At 35.6% G+C, this 16100-nt stretch overlaps 3 protein-coding genes across 3 annotated transcripts; all 3 read right to left on the reverse strand.

Annotated features, from left to right (window-relative positions):
* Positions 1-321: 321 nt before the first annotated feature.
* LOC139893133 (uncharacterized) lies at positions 322-1239 on the reverse strand. The gene has a single exon (XM_071876283.1). The coding sequence runs from the start codon at positions 1237-1239 to the stop codon at positions 322-324; it is 918 nt and encodes a 305-aa protein (XP_071732384.1).
* A 791-nt stretch (positions 1240-2030) lies between these two features.
* On the reverse strand, positions 2031-4274 carry LOC139867645 (pentatricopeptide repeat-containing protein At2g22410, mitochondrial). The gene has a single exon (XM_071856013.1). It carries the CDS (start codon positions 4146-4148, stop codon positions 2118-2120), a length of 2031 nt encoding a protein of 676 aa, XP_071712114.1. The 5' UTR covers positions 4149-4274; the 3' UTR covers positions 2031-2117.
* Positions 4275-6175: 1901 nt separating this feature from the next.
* On the reverse strand, positions 6176-11125 carry LOC139867656 (copper-transporting ATPase HMA4-like). Its single transcript, XM_071856022.1, has 8 exons — positions 11082-11125; positions 10529-10755; positions 9481-10226; positions 8566-9037; positions 8279-8446; positions 7804-8058; positions 7604-7726; positions 6176-7073 (listed from the first exon to the last, which is right to left on the reverse strand). The coding sequence occupies exons 2-8, from the start codon at positions 10751-10753 to the stop codon at positions 6198-6200; spliced, it is 2865 nt and encodes a 954-aa protein (XP_071712123.1). The 5' UTR covers positions 10754-10755; positions 11082-11125; the 3' UTR covers positions 6176-6197.
* Between the last annotated feature and the right edge of the window lie 4975 nt (positions 11126-16100).

Here is a 16100-nt window from a genome sequence, read left to right on the forward strand (position 1 = left end):
TGGATAATAAAAAGTAAGATTACCTTGTTTACCTGTCATGTGAGATGTAGCTCCGGTATCCATGTACCAATTTTCATCAGGAGGATTTAGCGTCATGGTATGTAAATCCTCTTCAATATCAGTTGGTGCAACAAAGTGAGCATAGTTGTGCTGTGGTCATGGGCGAAGGAGTCTAGGTTGATTGGTGGAGTTATTGGGCCAAGCCCAATTCATTATCGGATATGGGCAGGGTGGAACATCCCAGGTTGGAGTCTGCCATGTATTTGGTCCATAGGTCCACTGAGATGAGTTGTTACCATTAGGGTTGGGATTGTAGCTGTGTTAGTAACTCATTCGGCCACGCCCACTGTTTGCAAATCCATGGCCACGGCCATTGCATCTGTAATTAGTACAACCTCGATTGGAGTTATTTTGATTGAAGAAGTGATTCGGTGCCGCAACTCTTGGTAGTGGTGAAGATGCAGTAGTAACAAGGACGGCATGATTAGGCACAGGCGATTGTTTAGCCGTTCTTGTTTCTTCAAGAATTAACATGGAGCGAGCTTCATAAAAGGTAGGAAGCTTTTTGGCATGAGAGATTAGAGAGGCAACAATATCATAGCTATCGCTCAGTCCTGTGATGAGTTGGAGAACGAGACAATCTTCCTTAACTTTGGGACCAATGTTGCCTAATTGATCGGCAATATGCTTCATCTCTTGACAGTAGGCTGACATTGAGGAGAATGCTTCAAGCTTGGTATTGGCAAATTGATTTGTGAGGTGGACTGCCAGTGAGTTTTGGTTGTCATAAAAAATTCCCTTAAGACGATCCCATGCTTGTTGAGCAGTGGAATATGGAGATAGGATGTTGAGAAGAAGTTCGTTGGTTATGGTGCCATAAATCCATTGAAGAACAATGGCGTCGAGTTTTGCCCAATTTTTGGGAGGTGTTTGAGAAGTGGTTTGTGAGGTTTGCGATGATTGAGAGGAAGAATCAGGAATAATGTGGTCAAGAACATCAAAAGCACGACAGTGTATTTTAAAAAAGCTCAGTCCATGAAGCGTATTGACTGGTAGTGAGTTCAAGAGTGATGGGGATGAAGTTCTTGATATTGCTAACAGTGATGGCAGGGTGTAATTTGTTGGAAGCCATGGATGTGGATCGAAGAAGATTGTAGAAGATGAATTCGTGGAGGGTTTTAAGGAGAGAAAAAGCCTGATACCATGAAAGTGTGTAAATCTGTTGTGTATTTTATTCATCAGACGTGAGTATAGATACAGAGTACATGATTCTTATCTTTGATAATCTACAACTAACCATCCACAATATTAGGAGCTAACTATGATACATATGAAAACGTGATTAACTAATGTATACATATAATAAAACGTGTTGTATTGTAAGTGTACAGTTGAGACTCTATTACTGTTCGTTCCATCTAACTAATGTGCTTGCTATATAAGTAAGGGTTAAAGCCAAAAATAGGCTACAAACTTACACAAATGTACCGATGTCGCCCACAAACCCATTTCCGTCCTACTGTCGCCTACAAACTTTCAAAAAGTGTACCAATGTAAACAAAAACTTTTAAAAAGTGTACCAATGTAAACAAAAATGACTTGCTACCGGTTAAACTGGTTAAAATCAACACGTATCGTTCGTGGATTGGATCTAAATTCTAAAAAAAGAAAGAAAAAAATTTTTATTAGGTCAAAATTAGTATGTAACAGGTCAAAACTATAAAATGTTGATATTAGTACATTTTTGAAAGTTTGTAGGCCACAATAGAACGGAAATAGATTTGTGGACGACATCACCATCGGTACATTTGTGTAAGTTTGTAGGCTATTTTTTACTTTAACCCTATAAGTAATGTAACTAACGGTATAAAATAGCCTTTTGCCTTACAATACTTTGATATCAATTTAAGTTTATTAGTTTCAAAAATATATATGCATATCGTACATATTAAACAAAAACAATTTGTATGGTACGGTTAAGACATCGATATGGGTAACCAATTTTACAACGAAAACTAGAATTGGTCGATCTTTCTCTAATTTTACAACGTATTCACAAATCTATATCTAGTAAATACTTATCGATACAATTTTGTAAGTATAACGAAGTCGCATTCTCATATTATTGAGGCTAACAAAGAATTTAAATGTATATCTTCAAACACCTCAAGTTGTTTTGCTAAATGAATCAAACATTCATTTACTTCACAATATTGAGGGTGTGATTTGTCCCTAACAATGAACTCGTAAACATTTCCATTGACCTCAATTGAACTACAACCGGGTGTCTTGTCTACTCGTTGTGATCTCATCAACTTTCGCACTTCCCTAGCTTTATCAAACATCTTCGCTTCCCAATACATATTCGCTAACAAAACATAGGTCCCACCATCACCCGGGTCCAATTCAAGAAGTTTAAAAGCCGCACGTTCACCCATCTCAACGTTCATATGAACTCTACATGCAAAAAACAACGCTCCCCAAACAATTTCGTCTGGTTTTGTTGGCATACTTTTAATGAGTTCTTCGGCTTCTTCTAGTAATCCCGCCCTACCAAGAAGATCAATCATACAAGAGTAATGTTTATTTTCGAGCAAAACATTAAATCTTGTTGACATTTGAGAAAAAATCTTTCGACCCTCGTTTACTAAACCACTATGACAACAAGCTGATAAGACACCTAGAAATGTAATCTCATCCGGCGTTAATCCAACGTTAACCATCTCCCAGAAGTACAATATGGCCTTATGAGACTTGCCGTGCTTAGCAAGACCGTTAATTATAACGGTCCATGTTAAAGAATTTCGACTAGGCATTTCATCGAACACTTGGAGTGCCTTTTTCATGTTGCCACATTTGGCATACATATCGACTAACGTTGTACCTAAACCAACATTTACATTAAGATTGTGTTTTGTAATGTAATGATGAATCCAGATTCCAAAATCAAGGGCACCGAGTTGTGAACATGCCGACAAACAATAAACCATGGTCACCTCGTCGGGTTTAATCTTCATATCTTGCATTGCATGAAATAAAGCTAACGCATCTTTATAACGTTCGGCTTGAATGTAACCACCAATCATAGCATTACACGAAACCACATTTCTTTCAGGCATTTTATCAAACAGTTTCTTGGCAACATCCATACACCCGTATCTACCATAACCAACCACCATAATGGTCCACGACACAATCGACTTTTTAACCATCTTATCGAATAAATTCCTAGCATTATCCATATCCCCACATTTCATATACATGTCCATTAACGCGTTACCAAGTGGTACCGTTACCTTTACTTGATTTTCTTCTATATATCGATGAAATTCCCTCCCAAAATTCAAGTTTTCGAGTTGAGCACACGACGATACAACTCCTATCATCGTAACTTCGTCCGGCTTTATTCCGTCAGCCAACATACGCTCGTACAGTCTCAACGCCTCACTTGGCTTCCCACTTTTAACATATCCATTGATAATAGAATTCCAAGCTACCAAATCTCTCACAGAACTTTCATCGAACACCTTGTGTGCGTCAACCAATCTCCCACATGATACCAACAAATGAATAACAGCATTATTCACATACAAATCGGAACCAAAACCTAAACAAATTACATGCCCAATTACTGCCAAACCCATCCATGTCAACGACAACTTGCTACAACATTTAAGCAACAAAGGATACGTGTGATTATCGGGACGCAATCCGTTACCCCTTCTTAACATCTCCCTATACAAGAAGACACTTTCTTCTGGTTTTTCGATCTCGCAGTAACCCCTAATCATAACATTCCATGAAAACACATTCGTGTTCCGTAAATTGTTTAGTATCATTTTACAGTAATCAAGATCTCTTGAATCTGAAATTGCACAGAATGCAATTAATCGACTTGCAGCTAATCCATCCGAGATTAATCCTGTAACAATCATTCGTGCCTGAATTTGTTTCAACTGAGTCATTGATTTGCATTTTTCCAATAGTATTAAGAGCGGGTTTGATAGGATGAAAGTGTGAGTTGTATTCCAGTTTTTCGGCTCGTTTTGGTACGGCGAAAGTGATCGTGTTTGGAAGGACAACATATGTATCAGATACGTACGAGGTTTATGAGTACAGCAACGAAACCTCAAGTTAGAAACAATCATCACATATCAAATTATTGGCATACACAACTCGTCTATTCCATGCTGATGTCATCGACACATATCAGAAGCATTTTTCCATTTCTGGTTAAGCCAGCTAAAGGCATTACATCAAACACTTGGTGGGCACATAAGAATTCACACACAACCACCATTTGATTTGTCCATTTCAATATGATCACACATACGCATTGTGAATCATTAGTTTATAGCTTTAATTACATACATGCAATTTAGTTGAGGAGTTCAATCTAAGAATGCTAGCGTTTGTACTCAATTCGATATTTTGCTCGTAATGAAGAGAAAGCTCAATTCATGATCAACAGGTTCATAAAACACAAAGTACAACAGGGTTGCTGGTGCTGTGAGTAAAAAAGGGAAGAATGAAAGTATAATTAGAAAATTTACAGATTTAACGATCTAACTTCTTAAATAATCACAACCAGCCCCTCAATTTATATTCCAACAAACAAATAAGCAATGTTGAAAAAGGCGCGAGACGAAGTCGAGGCGGTCGGGACCTTAAAGGGTCGAGACGGACGTTGACTTATTTTGACTTTTAACATATAAATATATCTACATATATTTTAAAGCCAGAAAAACTTGCGTTGACCGTTTTATACCTATAATTGTTAGTACAGCTAATATAATACAAGAAAGTAACACTACACTATGTCAATTTTGTTTAATTTGACCGACTTTAACCGAAATTTTGACTTTCGACTAACGTTGACCCGACTTTTCCCGCTTTTGACCTGACTTTTGATCATTTACCAATTTATTAGAAAGATTTTTTTACCATATTATGCTGAGACGGATCGAGACGGCCTAGCCACCAAAACGCAACATAACAGACGCATTTGCAAACAAGTAAATAACTATGCAATTATTCAAAACACTATGAGTTGACATTTTATCAAGCAAGGTTAATAATTCGAATTCAAAACTACAATTACATGATTTTTTTACAATAAAAACAAAAATTACACAATACACTTTATTAAAAAAAAAAAAAAACTGATGTTCTTCACATATGCAACTATAATTATCTAGAGTAAACAAATGGCTTCTGATAAGTTTGCAACAACAATGAAGAACAAACAACATGCAAATTAGTTTATAGCTTTAATTACATACATGCAAATTAGTTGTGGAGTTCAAGCAATGAGAATATGCTATCAGCAAATTAACTTATAGCTCTAAAATGCTCATACGTACAGATTGTAACATACTGACCCAAGCGAAAGATAAAGGAGCAAATTTATAAATTTTACCTTTTGAGTTAATATAATAATGCTAGCGTTTGTGCTTAATTGGATATTTGGTTCGTAATGAAGAGGAAGCTCAATTCATGATCAACAGGTTCATAAAACACAAAGTACACCAGGGTTACTGGTGCTGTGAGTAAAATAAAGGAAGAAAGAAATATAATTAGAAAATTTACAGATTTGGCCTTCTAACTTCTTTAAATGATCACAACCAGCCCCTCAACTAATATTCCAACAAACAAATAAGCAAGGTTGAAAAAGACATAGACGAAGTCGAGGCGGTCGGGACCTTAAAGGGTCGAGACGGACGTTGACCTACATTGACTTTTTAACATATAAATATCTACACATATTTTATTTTAAAGCCAGAAAAACTTTCGTTGCCCGTTTTGTACCTATATAATACAACAAGAAAGTAACACTACACTACGTCAATTTTGAATTATTTAACTGACTTTAACCGAAATTTTAACTTTTGACAGGCGTTGACCCGACTTTTCCTGCTTTTGATCCGAAATTTCGTTTACTGACTTATTAGATGCTGAGACGGAACGAGACGAACTAGTCACCAAAACGCGAGATAATGGACGGCTTTTGCAAATAAGTAGATAACTATGCATTGTTCAAAACAGTATGAGTTGACATTTTGACAAGCATGGTTAATAATTCGAATTCAAAACTACAATTACATGATTTTTTTTACAATGTGACACCACAAAGAACAAAAATTACACAATACACTTTATTAAAAAAAAACTGTTGTTCTTAACATATGCAACTATAATTATCTAGAGTAAACAAATGGTTTCTTATAAATTTGCAACAACAATGAAGAACAAACAACACTAACTGAAGAAGCAGCCATACAAGCTCCAGCCAACCACGGCGGCAATCGAACACCGATAAACGGAAACAATATCCCAGCAGCAACAGGCACACCAAGTAAATTATACCCAAGTGCCCAAACATAATTCAAATAAATTCTCGAAATCGTCTTTTTCGACAAATGAATAGCAGTAATCACATCTTCTAAATCACTTTTTATCAAAACTATATCAGCTGCTTCAATTGCTACATCTGTTCCTGCACCAATTGCCATACCAACGTTTGCTGCAACGAGCGCAGGCGAATCGTTGATTCCATCTCCAACCATCGCTACAATCATACCTTTCGATTGTAGTTCTTTTATCTTATCTGCTTTACCTAAAGGTGATTCTTCAGCAAACACGTGTTCGATTTTGAGTTGTGTTGCTATTGAGGTTGCAGTTGACCAGTTATCACCGGTTACCATTATTGTTTTTATGTTCATTGAGTGTAGATATGATATAACACGCGCAGCTTCTGGTTTTACTGGATCGGTTACTGCAACTGCACCAACGATTTTGTTGTCTATTGCGAGTAGTACACATGTGCGGGCTAGTTTTTCGTTATCTGAAAAGTAGGTTTCTACTTCAGGGTTGATGTGGATGTTGAATGATCTCATTAATTTCTTGTTTCCAAATAAGACTGTTTTGGGTCCTAATTTGCATTCAACTCCAGCTCCTGGGTGCACCTCGAAGTCCTTCACCGTTGACCCGTTTGTAGTTGCGATTCTGTGGTTTGGTAGTCGGTTCTTGGCGTGTTCTACAACTGCTTTTGCTATTGGGTGTTCGCTATTCGCCTTAAAAACAAACATGTATAGGATTTGAGAATTTTAGCAACATCAATTAGAAAATTGTGTAGAGTAACATGTCAAGTAAACGGGTTGATATTGTCACATCTAACCACATATTAAGGGGGTGTCTGCGTTTAGAATAAAACTCTTTGATTATTACATTTTGAAATCGTAAATAACTAATAAATTGTGTTTGGCAACATTAAACTCAAAAATCAATTAATTGCGATTTGAGAGACTCAAAACATGAAAATGAAAAAGCAGGTCACCCGCAGCAAAACGTGGTAATCAATTTTCTCTTTACCATCTATTTTTCTCCCTAATTACTTGTTGATTTATCAGATAATTTGATTTACCAAGTACTTAAAAACCTGATTATTTGATTATTGCATTATCAAATAGTGTAATCAAATCCAAACACAATTAATTTATAGCACGTTTTGCTAAAGCTGATAATTTGATTTTGATTATCTAAAATGCATAATCAATTTTCAAAACGCAAATCCAAACACCCCTAAATGAAAACTTAAACTAACCTCTATAGCAATTGCAGTACTACAAAACTCCTCCATTGAAATTCTGGAAAAGAGTACTGCACTAACAACTTCTGGTTTTCCAACAGTTAACGTTCCTGTTTTATCGAACACAACTGTGTTAACCTACAAAAATTCAAATAACGTTAAAATAATACGATACAAAACCAGTAATCTATAAACATTGGTTCACAAAATTATACCTTGTGTGCCTTTTCGAGTGCATTTCCACCCTTAATGAGTACCCCTTGTGACGCACCTTTACCAGTTGCAACCATAACCGCTGTTGGAGTGGCTAGACCTAAAGCACATGGGCATGCTACAACCAAAACCGATATACCAAACTGTAATGCAAGCTCAAATTCATCCATTGCCTTTGGTATCCAGCTTTTAGGATACAATCCGGCTACACCAGGAATGAACCATCCTAACCATGTCACAACAGCAGCCACAACCACCTGAAATTTATAATATTAATACTGTTACATGTGGCAATCTTGATCAAATATTTAAATACATATTAAGCATTCACAAATATACTAAGTACAGCCCGAACCATGCACATTTGGACCACATTAAGAAGTCACAAATATATTTTATACATCTATTTGGTAAAAAGTGATAACTTTAAATTGCTGAACAATCAAGACTAACATAAATATGATCCGAACAACTCACCGCAGGTACAAAGAACTTTGATATCTGATCAGCGAGCTTCTGCACAGGTGCTCGTGCAAGTTGAGCAGCCTCAACTATTTGAACTATTTGTGAAAGTGCTGTTTCTGAACCAACATGAGTTGCCTTTATTAACAAACATCCATTCTCATTCACAGTTCCACCAATAACCTATTAAAAAAAATTCAAGTATCTTTAGCAGCCAATTATAATTGTAATTGTTCTAATTAAATTATAATTAGAATTTAGAATTAGAATAATACTAAAAATAAAATAAAAAATGGGTGTACCCTGTCGTCAACGCTTTTAGCAACGGGTGTGGCTTCCCCTGTAATCATACTTTCATTTACATACCCCTGACCATTAACAACAATACCATCAACAGGAAATTTCGAACCCGGAAAGATCTTTAAAATGTCGTTTCGTTCAATAAGTTGTGTGTTTATTTCTGTTTCTGAAAGAATGGTTCCTTCATCATTAATTGTCAAAAGGCAAGCTGTATCTGGAGCAAGATCAACGAGCTTTGCTAACGCATCGGATGTTTTTCCTTTGGCCATAGATTCTAAATATTTTCCTAAGAGAATAAAAGATACCAACATCGTACTCGTCTCAAAAAAATCTTGGCCTTCGAATTTATCTGAAAGCAATGCTTTTATTACTGTGTATACAGAATAAAAGTATGCTGCATTTGTCCCTAGTGCAACCAAAACATCCATATTGGCAGATCTTCGCTTTAGTGCATGATATGATCCCACATAAAACCTGAATAAGAATTTACAAACGATTAACAGAAAAAAAATAATGAAAAAATGTTTTTTTTTTTTTGCAGCTAATAACACGAAGCCTTGTGTGCTGTTATGAAAGAAAGTGAGATCAATTGTGTAACAATAATAATAATAATAAGGATGTTGCTAAAGGCGGTTGTTAAGACGCTTTAAACGGTTGTACATGCGGTTAGCGGTGGTTACATGAAGGTACAACCATTTAAAGTGCGTTATAGACAGCACTAAGGATTGTCGTTAACACGCTTTAAATAGTTGTACGTAGGGGTTACTTATTAATTTAGTGGTGGCAGTTACATCAAAGTACAACTATTTAAATCGTGTTAACGACAGCCGTAATTAGCAAAATCCCATAAGGATTTTAATAAAAATAATAATTTAACAATAAAAGATGGTGCTTTAAGGATATAAATAGTTCATTACCTTCGACCAATGATGAACTGTACAGGCGTACATAGTACCCATCTCAAAACCATGCCGATAGTAAGCATGTTATGAATTTTATAACCTAACCAATTCCCATAAGGCGGTATCATAGGAAGTGCCATAGAGAAAATAAAAACCGGGATTGAAAACAAACAACTCCAGAAAAACTGATTTCTATATGTTTTAATCTCATGGTTTCGATCAGTATCCCTTTGTTTTTCTGGGACATATAAACTCACTCGAAAATGAGTAGACTCGGTGCAAGAATCTTGAATAAACGATATGATTGATCTTGGACCAGTCAAATCTAGATCATATGTAACAATCACTTTAGCTTCTTTTAAATCTATTTCAACATGATTGACACCATTCATCGACTCTAACGATTGCTTGATTGCAATCATATCTTCAGAAGATATGTTACCTTCTAGTTTTATATGAACTTTGTTTGCATCATTTTCAGATCTCATAAGATCAGCTCCGAAACCAGCATCTTCAACAGCTTTAATGATACGAGTTGTGTTTGTAATATTTGGATCAAAGTTTACTTTTGCTTCTTCGAGAGCTAAACCAACTACCGCCTTTTTTACACCTTCAACCGTTAAAAGAGAGCTTTCGATTGATTCAGAACAATTTGTGCATGACATCCCCTTGATTTTAAGGCGACATACCGCTATGTCTTGCTCTATTAATTCATTTACTTTAAATCCTGCAGCTTCAATCGTTTCTTTGATTGTTTTGGGCTATAAAAACAAAAAGTTGTCATGTAAAAATATATATACACATAATATACACAAAACATCACGTTTGCATAATCAAAAAATTAATAAACAAAACAGACTTTATGTTGTCATAGGACATCAGATAATTAGAATAAAATTTGTTGCAACTAATCGTGAGATAATTTTTTGACCCCCTAAATAGTCACTTTAGTTTGAATATGTTAAAATCTGATAATCACTTCTAAAACAAATCCCAAAACACGCCCAACAATAAGAAGGAATTAAAATACTTAATTGAATTAAAATACTTAATTGTGACTTACGCTGACAAGATTGGATAGATATCTAACTACAGCTTGACCTTGAAATGGTGAAACGATAATGCTCTCGACACCTTTCAATTTCTGAAGGATGGATTCAATGGATATCGAACAGGATTCAAATCCGCCAATTTTAAACGTAACTGTAGAAACACCTTGATCTAATTCAACAACATTAGGTTGTTGCAAAAATGGTATTTTCAGTTCTTCACTTGAATTATCCCCCATTCCTACAGTACAATACAAAATTTGAAAATTTAAAAATCCAACAACCATAACAAATACTACATTTGAAGCTAAATACAACGTTTGATTGCGAAAATGGATTAGCATGGAATCCTAACATTAAGTAATCCTTGTGTATTTGAACTAAAATTGCAAACCCTAACATTTTGCGGAGGGTATAATAGCAATAAATAAATTGATTACTTCGTGTAGCTAAATGAATGTGAAGATGTTTCGAAATCTAAAATCTATATAACTAGAATTACGATAAATTAATCGAAATGATTAAAAACATGCATGGAGAGATTAAGATGCTAAATTAAGGTTTTACCTATTTGCTTTATGTTGATGATTAGGGTTTTTATGCCCAGTAGAGGCAGAATTAGGAATGAGGTTTTGGAATCATGTAAATTATTTTTGAATGAGTATATATAGCCAACCAAATGGTTACTGCAGTCTTCTAAAAAGCCGCCAATTAGTTCCGGGAAACAAATTTAAAATTCTTATTTGTAGTTTATCGTGTCAAACTGTAATCATCATATCGTCATATTGTATTACTCCCTCAGTCACGATTAGGATCTTAGAGTGTCGCAACTCACAATGGTTAAAACGGAGTCGAGATTAATATTGACCAACATTGACATTTTATATATATTTCAAACATAAATAAACATTTCAGACATAAATATGTAAAACTAAAAGTAAATATCTATATTTAGGGGATGTTTAGGTTTGCGTTTTAAAAGTTGATTATGCGTTTATGATACTTATAATAAAATAATCAGCTGTATCAAAACGTGCTATAAATTAATAGTGTTTGAATTTGATTATACTGTTTGGTAAATTTGATTATTCGTTAAATTGACAAGGAAAGTGTAATAATCTGATAATCATGTTTTCCTGCAGTAAGAGTGATTTGTTTTTTCATTTCCAAGTTTTGAGTCTCTCAAATTGCAAATAATTGATTTTTTTGTTTAACTTGCCAAACATTAAAAATTGATTATTTACGATTAGAAAAAGTGATAATCAAATAATCAATTTCTAAACGCAAAGACAAACACCAAATAATATATATGTCTGAAATACATAATAGAAGTCAACACTGGTCAAATCCATCTCGACCCCTTCTCAACCCGTCTTTATCATTTTCGAAGGTTTTTGACTGTTTATTACCATTGTTGACCGTTGTTTTAATGTTGGTCGTTTTTTACTCGTTTTTATATCCGTTGCGACGGTACACAAGTAAATCCGTTGCGACATTATTAATAAATTCTACAAATTCTACAATACACGGAGTCACGGAGTAGTATGTTAATGTACATTTGTGATGAATTTGTAGATGTGGATTAATAATTTCAGATTGAAAAACATGAGGGGTAAAAACTATAAAAATGACAAAGCTTATACGAGTACTACCAAATTTCAACGTTTGATAAATGACAAATCTTCCTAGTTGAATACAATATTTCTTAAACAACATTGTACATAATTTTAAAAATATCAGAAAAAGGGAAGGAAAACTATTAAATTTGAAAGAATTGTTTCTTTTTGGTTTCCATCGGCATGGGATGTATTGGACTATCCTTTATCTTTTATTAAAAATTCCCATCAAAGATGATAACGTTCATTTTGGCCACTTTTTATATGGCTAACTTTTTATCGTACTTTGCTGGTGCATGAATCCCCAGCCGTAGATTGATTCGTTGTTTGATACATTCGGTTATGTAATAATGTTTACTTGTGACTATTGATTACGTTTGTGATTGTGCGTGCTTAATTTGTTAAACAATCAATAAGTTAAACTGCACACACAGTCGACCGAGTATGTCCACACACTCGACCGACTGTGTTACACAGTCGACCGACTGAGAGACACACTCGACCGAGTGTGTCTGATATGTAGTATATATACGGGTTGAGACTTCTTTGTTGAGGTTACTCATCCCATTTACCCTAATCGACAGGTTTTCGTCTCTGCCGAACTCTAACACCAAATACCACCGAAATACTTCGTTTAGGCGTCGATCTAATCTAGTATTTGTCCTAGGTTTGATCTATTCGATCCCGATACGACCCATATCTCGGTTAAACCCAATTCTAGTGTATTCCGCCTCTAGGATTGTTAACCCAATTCTAATTTTTATTGATATATTTGAAAGTTATTCCGTTTATGCTATAAAATGAGTGAATCATGTCAACGTAGTTCAGTTCTGATCCCCGGATCAAAAGATTAAATCAATTTGATATGTCAACTCACACAAATATGTGTTATGCTCCTCGTAGTGTGATTCATGATAAGCTGTATCACTTGTTTTCATGCTAATAACATCATTTATATGCTTACGCTATCGTTTAATGAAATTGATGTTAGAAGGTGAATTATTACAGACCTGTAAGGTTAAATGTTATTTACTATGTCTGTCGTAATACTGTTGATCATGACACGCTAGATCTTGTACAGTTGTTCGCTTTGTATATTTGCATGTGCATACATATCTGAAAAATCAAAAATATTTGCATTCATAAGTTAGTTGCGTGTGCATTTCTGTTTTGTGTATTAAGCTTAGCAACTCAGTTCTCGGAAAGGTTTACTGTGAAAGGAATCATATGTTTTACGTTAAACTTGAAAATAAGTTGTTCGGATCTTAAAGGAACAAAGCGTGTTTGTTTTTATACTGTAGAGATCAGTCCCAGGGGGAGTGGACAGGAAAAGTCAGTGAAGTTAAACGTTAAAGTTTTTAAGTGTTAAAGCTAAAAGACAGTCGGCCGAGTGAGTATACACACACAACCGTGTGACTCTCTCACACGACCGATTGAGTTGGTAAAATAATGTGTTTCGTTTTATAAACACACTTGGCCGAGTATGTATACTCACACGGCCGAGTGAGTGACACACTCGACCGAGTGTGTCTGAGGGTATAAAAAGGTTTGAGTCACGAACGGCTCAGAACACTTGGTGATTTTGAGTCGAATTTTACCTAGATTTTTCGTTATTAAGGAAGGAGGTTTTGATTCAGTATTCTAGATACAACTTTCTCTTGTGATTCCAGCGCCAGTAACGAGGTAATCTAACTCGTTTTCATGTGCCCTAAATCTTTGATTTTATGTTCGATGTGTAAAACTCTAATCGAGTTCTTTTTAGACTTAAACTATTAAAACTGATGATATAAGTGTGTTGATCAGCCTATTTAGAGGCTAATGTGACCAGGAATTGAACCAAAAACAACAGATTTGATCGATTTGAAAAGTTTGGTGAACACAGATATGAACACACTCGACCGAGTGTGTGACACACTCGAACGAGTGAGTTCACACACTCGATCGTGTGTCGACACACACGACCGTGTGTGTATACACACTCGACCGAGTGTATAGAAACCCTAATTGTTGAATTTTGCTGTTTTTGATTATTTTGTTGAATTCATGCCATATTATTCTGAATGTTCTGTATAGTATTGTGTAAGAATATCAGGTGGTTCTTTTGTTGGACAATGAATGTTTGACATTGAGCGTAGGAGAATTCTAGCTAGTAATTGACGCATTCTAGTGGAATAGAAAGTCATTGCGACTCGATTGACCTATGCTCCTTGGGAACAAATTGAGTGTCAGGCATTCCTAGATATTGGAGATTACTTTTGTCCAGTATTGGTGCGTGAATTCTATGCCAATGTGGCATTAGAAGATGGTAAGAAGAAGTTTATTCATTCCACACTGTTTGAGCAACAGTACAAATGGACCATGGAGGAATTTTCAACTTTGTTGAATGTTCCTCACACTGGTGTCAAGATACTGTATCATAGCAAGAACATGAGAAAGATTCCCAACAAGTTCAACCTGTCTGAGCTAATTGCAAAGATATGTAAGCCAGGGAAAGAAGTTAGTTCTGGTAGGATTGAGATTAGTGACGACGAGGTGTTACCTCAACTTGAACTTCACCTAAGGATAATCAAGCAAAATGTCACTTTTAAGAATTATGAAGACAATTTATTGAGCGGTACTGAAGCTCTGCTATTGTATTGCTTACTAGAGGGTATTCAGGTGAATATGGGTCACTTTCCCATTAATGTGATGAAAGATTTTCTTTAGATGGAAGAACCATTTCCCTATGAAGCCTTATTACATAACTTGTTTAAAAAACTTGGCGTGGTATGAGTTTCAGTTTTTATGCTTAGTTTGGTATAATGTGTAATTTGATAAGGCTAGTCTGTTAGCCTTGGAACTATGGTTTGTAATAAACGATAACCTCTGAACGATGTATTTGTGCGTTTCTTAGTTAAGGTGCTTATTATGTTTGTTTATCAACGGATTCATGAAATTAACTTGATACCCCATGATTCATGGTGGTAAACACTTAATATTTGTATTGTTTGAGTTTCGTACAGATTATTTGAGATGTCTCAAGAACAACAACATATAGAAGAGGAAGTAGAAGAACAACAGATCCCGCTATCATCTGAACTACTAGGTCTAATCGGACGAGAAGATACTAATGTGCTCGCTTGTGTTGATGACACCGGAACGGAAGCTCAAAGAGGAGGTTTTGGTCCAATTATCGCATTTCTGAAGCGGTCCAGAATCTTTAAGGCAATTACAGCTGAGTGCACTCCATACTATTCACATCAGAGAAAGTTTTGGGAAGTTGCTAGCATTGTTATTGAGAACAATCGGCAGGTGATTCTAAGCTCAGTCAACAATACCATTGTTCGGATCTCTGCTCAGACTATCAAAGAAGATTTGGGGTTCCCGGATGATGATGATATGCCAACTTCTTTACCAGTTCTGAAGGTAAGAAAGTGTTTGAAGAGATGTGGTTATGCTGGTGATATAACCAAGGCTGTGAAACGTACTAAGCTCCCAAGGTTGTACAGATACTTTACGTACATTCTTCTGAGGTGCTTGAGCCCGATGCAGGGTGGTTTCGATGAGATGACTGCAAAATATAGTTCTATGTTTGTTGCGTTGGTCTTGAATGCTGATTTTAACTTTTCTCAAGTTATATTTGATGGAATGGTTCTGAATGTTAAAAGGAAGGTACATCTGGTGTTTCCGAGGTTTCTTCAGATTATGCTAGAGAAGCAAGTTCAAGGGTTAGTGAAAATTCCTCAGGATGAACTGAAGCAGAATCATTTGAATGATCAGTCCTTCAATAGGTTTTTGCACAATAGGGTTGAGGTTCCGGAGAAGAGGTTGATCGGCCATCTGGCTAATGAAAAGTACGTGTGTCCGAAAGGTTTAAGCTGCCGACATGAAAATAGTACTTCTGGAGATGAGACCGACATTACTATCGAAGGTGAAGAATAGGTAAATCAGCCTCCATCGAAGCACACTGGTCCTCGATTAGTTGATGAAG

The sequence above is a fragment of the Rutidosis leptorrhynchoides genome, chromosome 1 (genome assembly GCF_046630445.1).
Source record: "Rutidosis leptorrhynchoides isolate AG116_Rl617_1_P2 chromosome 1, CSIRO_AGI_Rlap_v1, whole genome shotgun sequence".
Taxonomy (NCBI): domain Eukaryota; kingdom Viridiplantae; phylum Streptophyta; class Magnoliopsida; order Asterales; family Asteraceae; genus Rutidosis; species Rutidosis leptorrhynchoides.

Coding starts and splice junctions, on each gene's coding strand:
- LOC139893133 (XM_071876283.1), bottom strand. CDS start 1,239: ATGAATAAAATACACAACAGATTTACACACTTTCATGGTATCAGGCTT.
- LOC139867645 (XM_071856013.1), bottom strand. CDS start 4,148: ATGATTGTTTCTAACTTGAGGTTTCGTTGCTGTACTCATAAACCTCGT.
- LOC139867656 (XM_071856022.1), bottom strand. CDS start 10,753: ATGGGGGATAATTCAAGTGAAGAACTGAAAATACCATTTTTGCAACAA. Junction 9,038..9,480: donor CAGTTCATCATTGGTCGAAG/GTAATGAACTAT, acceptor ATTCTTATTCAG/GTTTTATGTGGGATCATATC. Junction 7,727..7,803: donor CACTCGAAAAGGCACACAAG/GTATAATTTTGT, acceptor GAATTTTTGTAG/GTTAACACAGTTGTGTTCGA.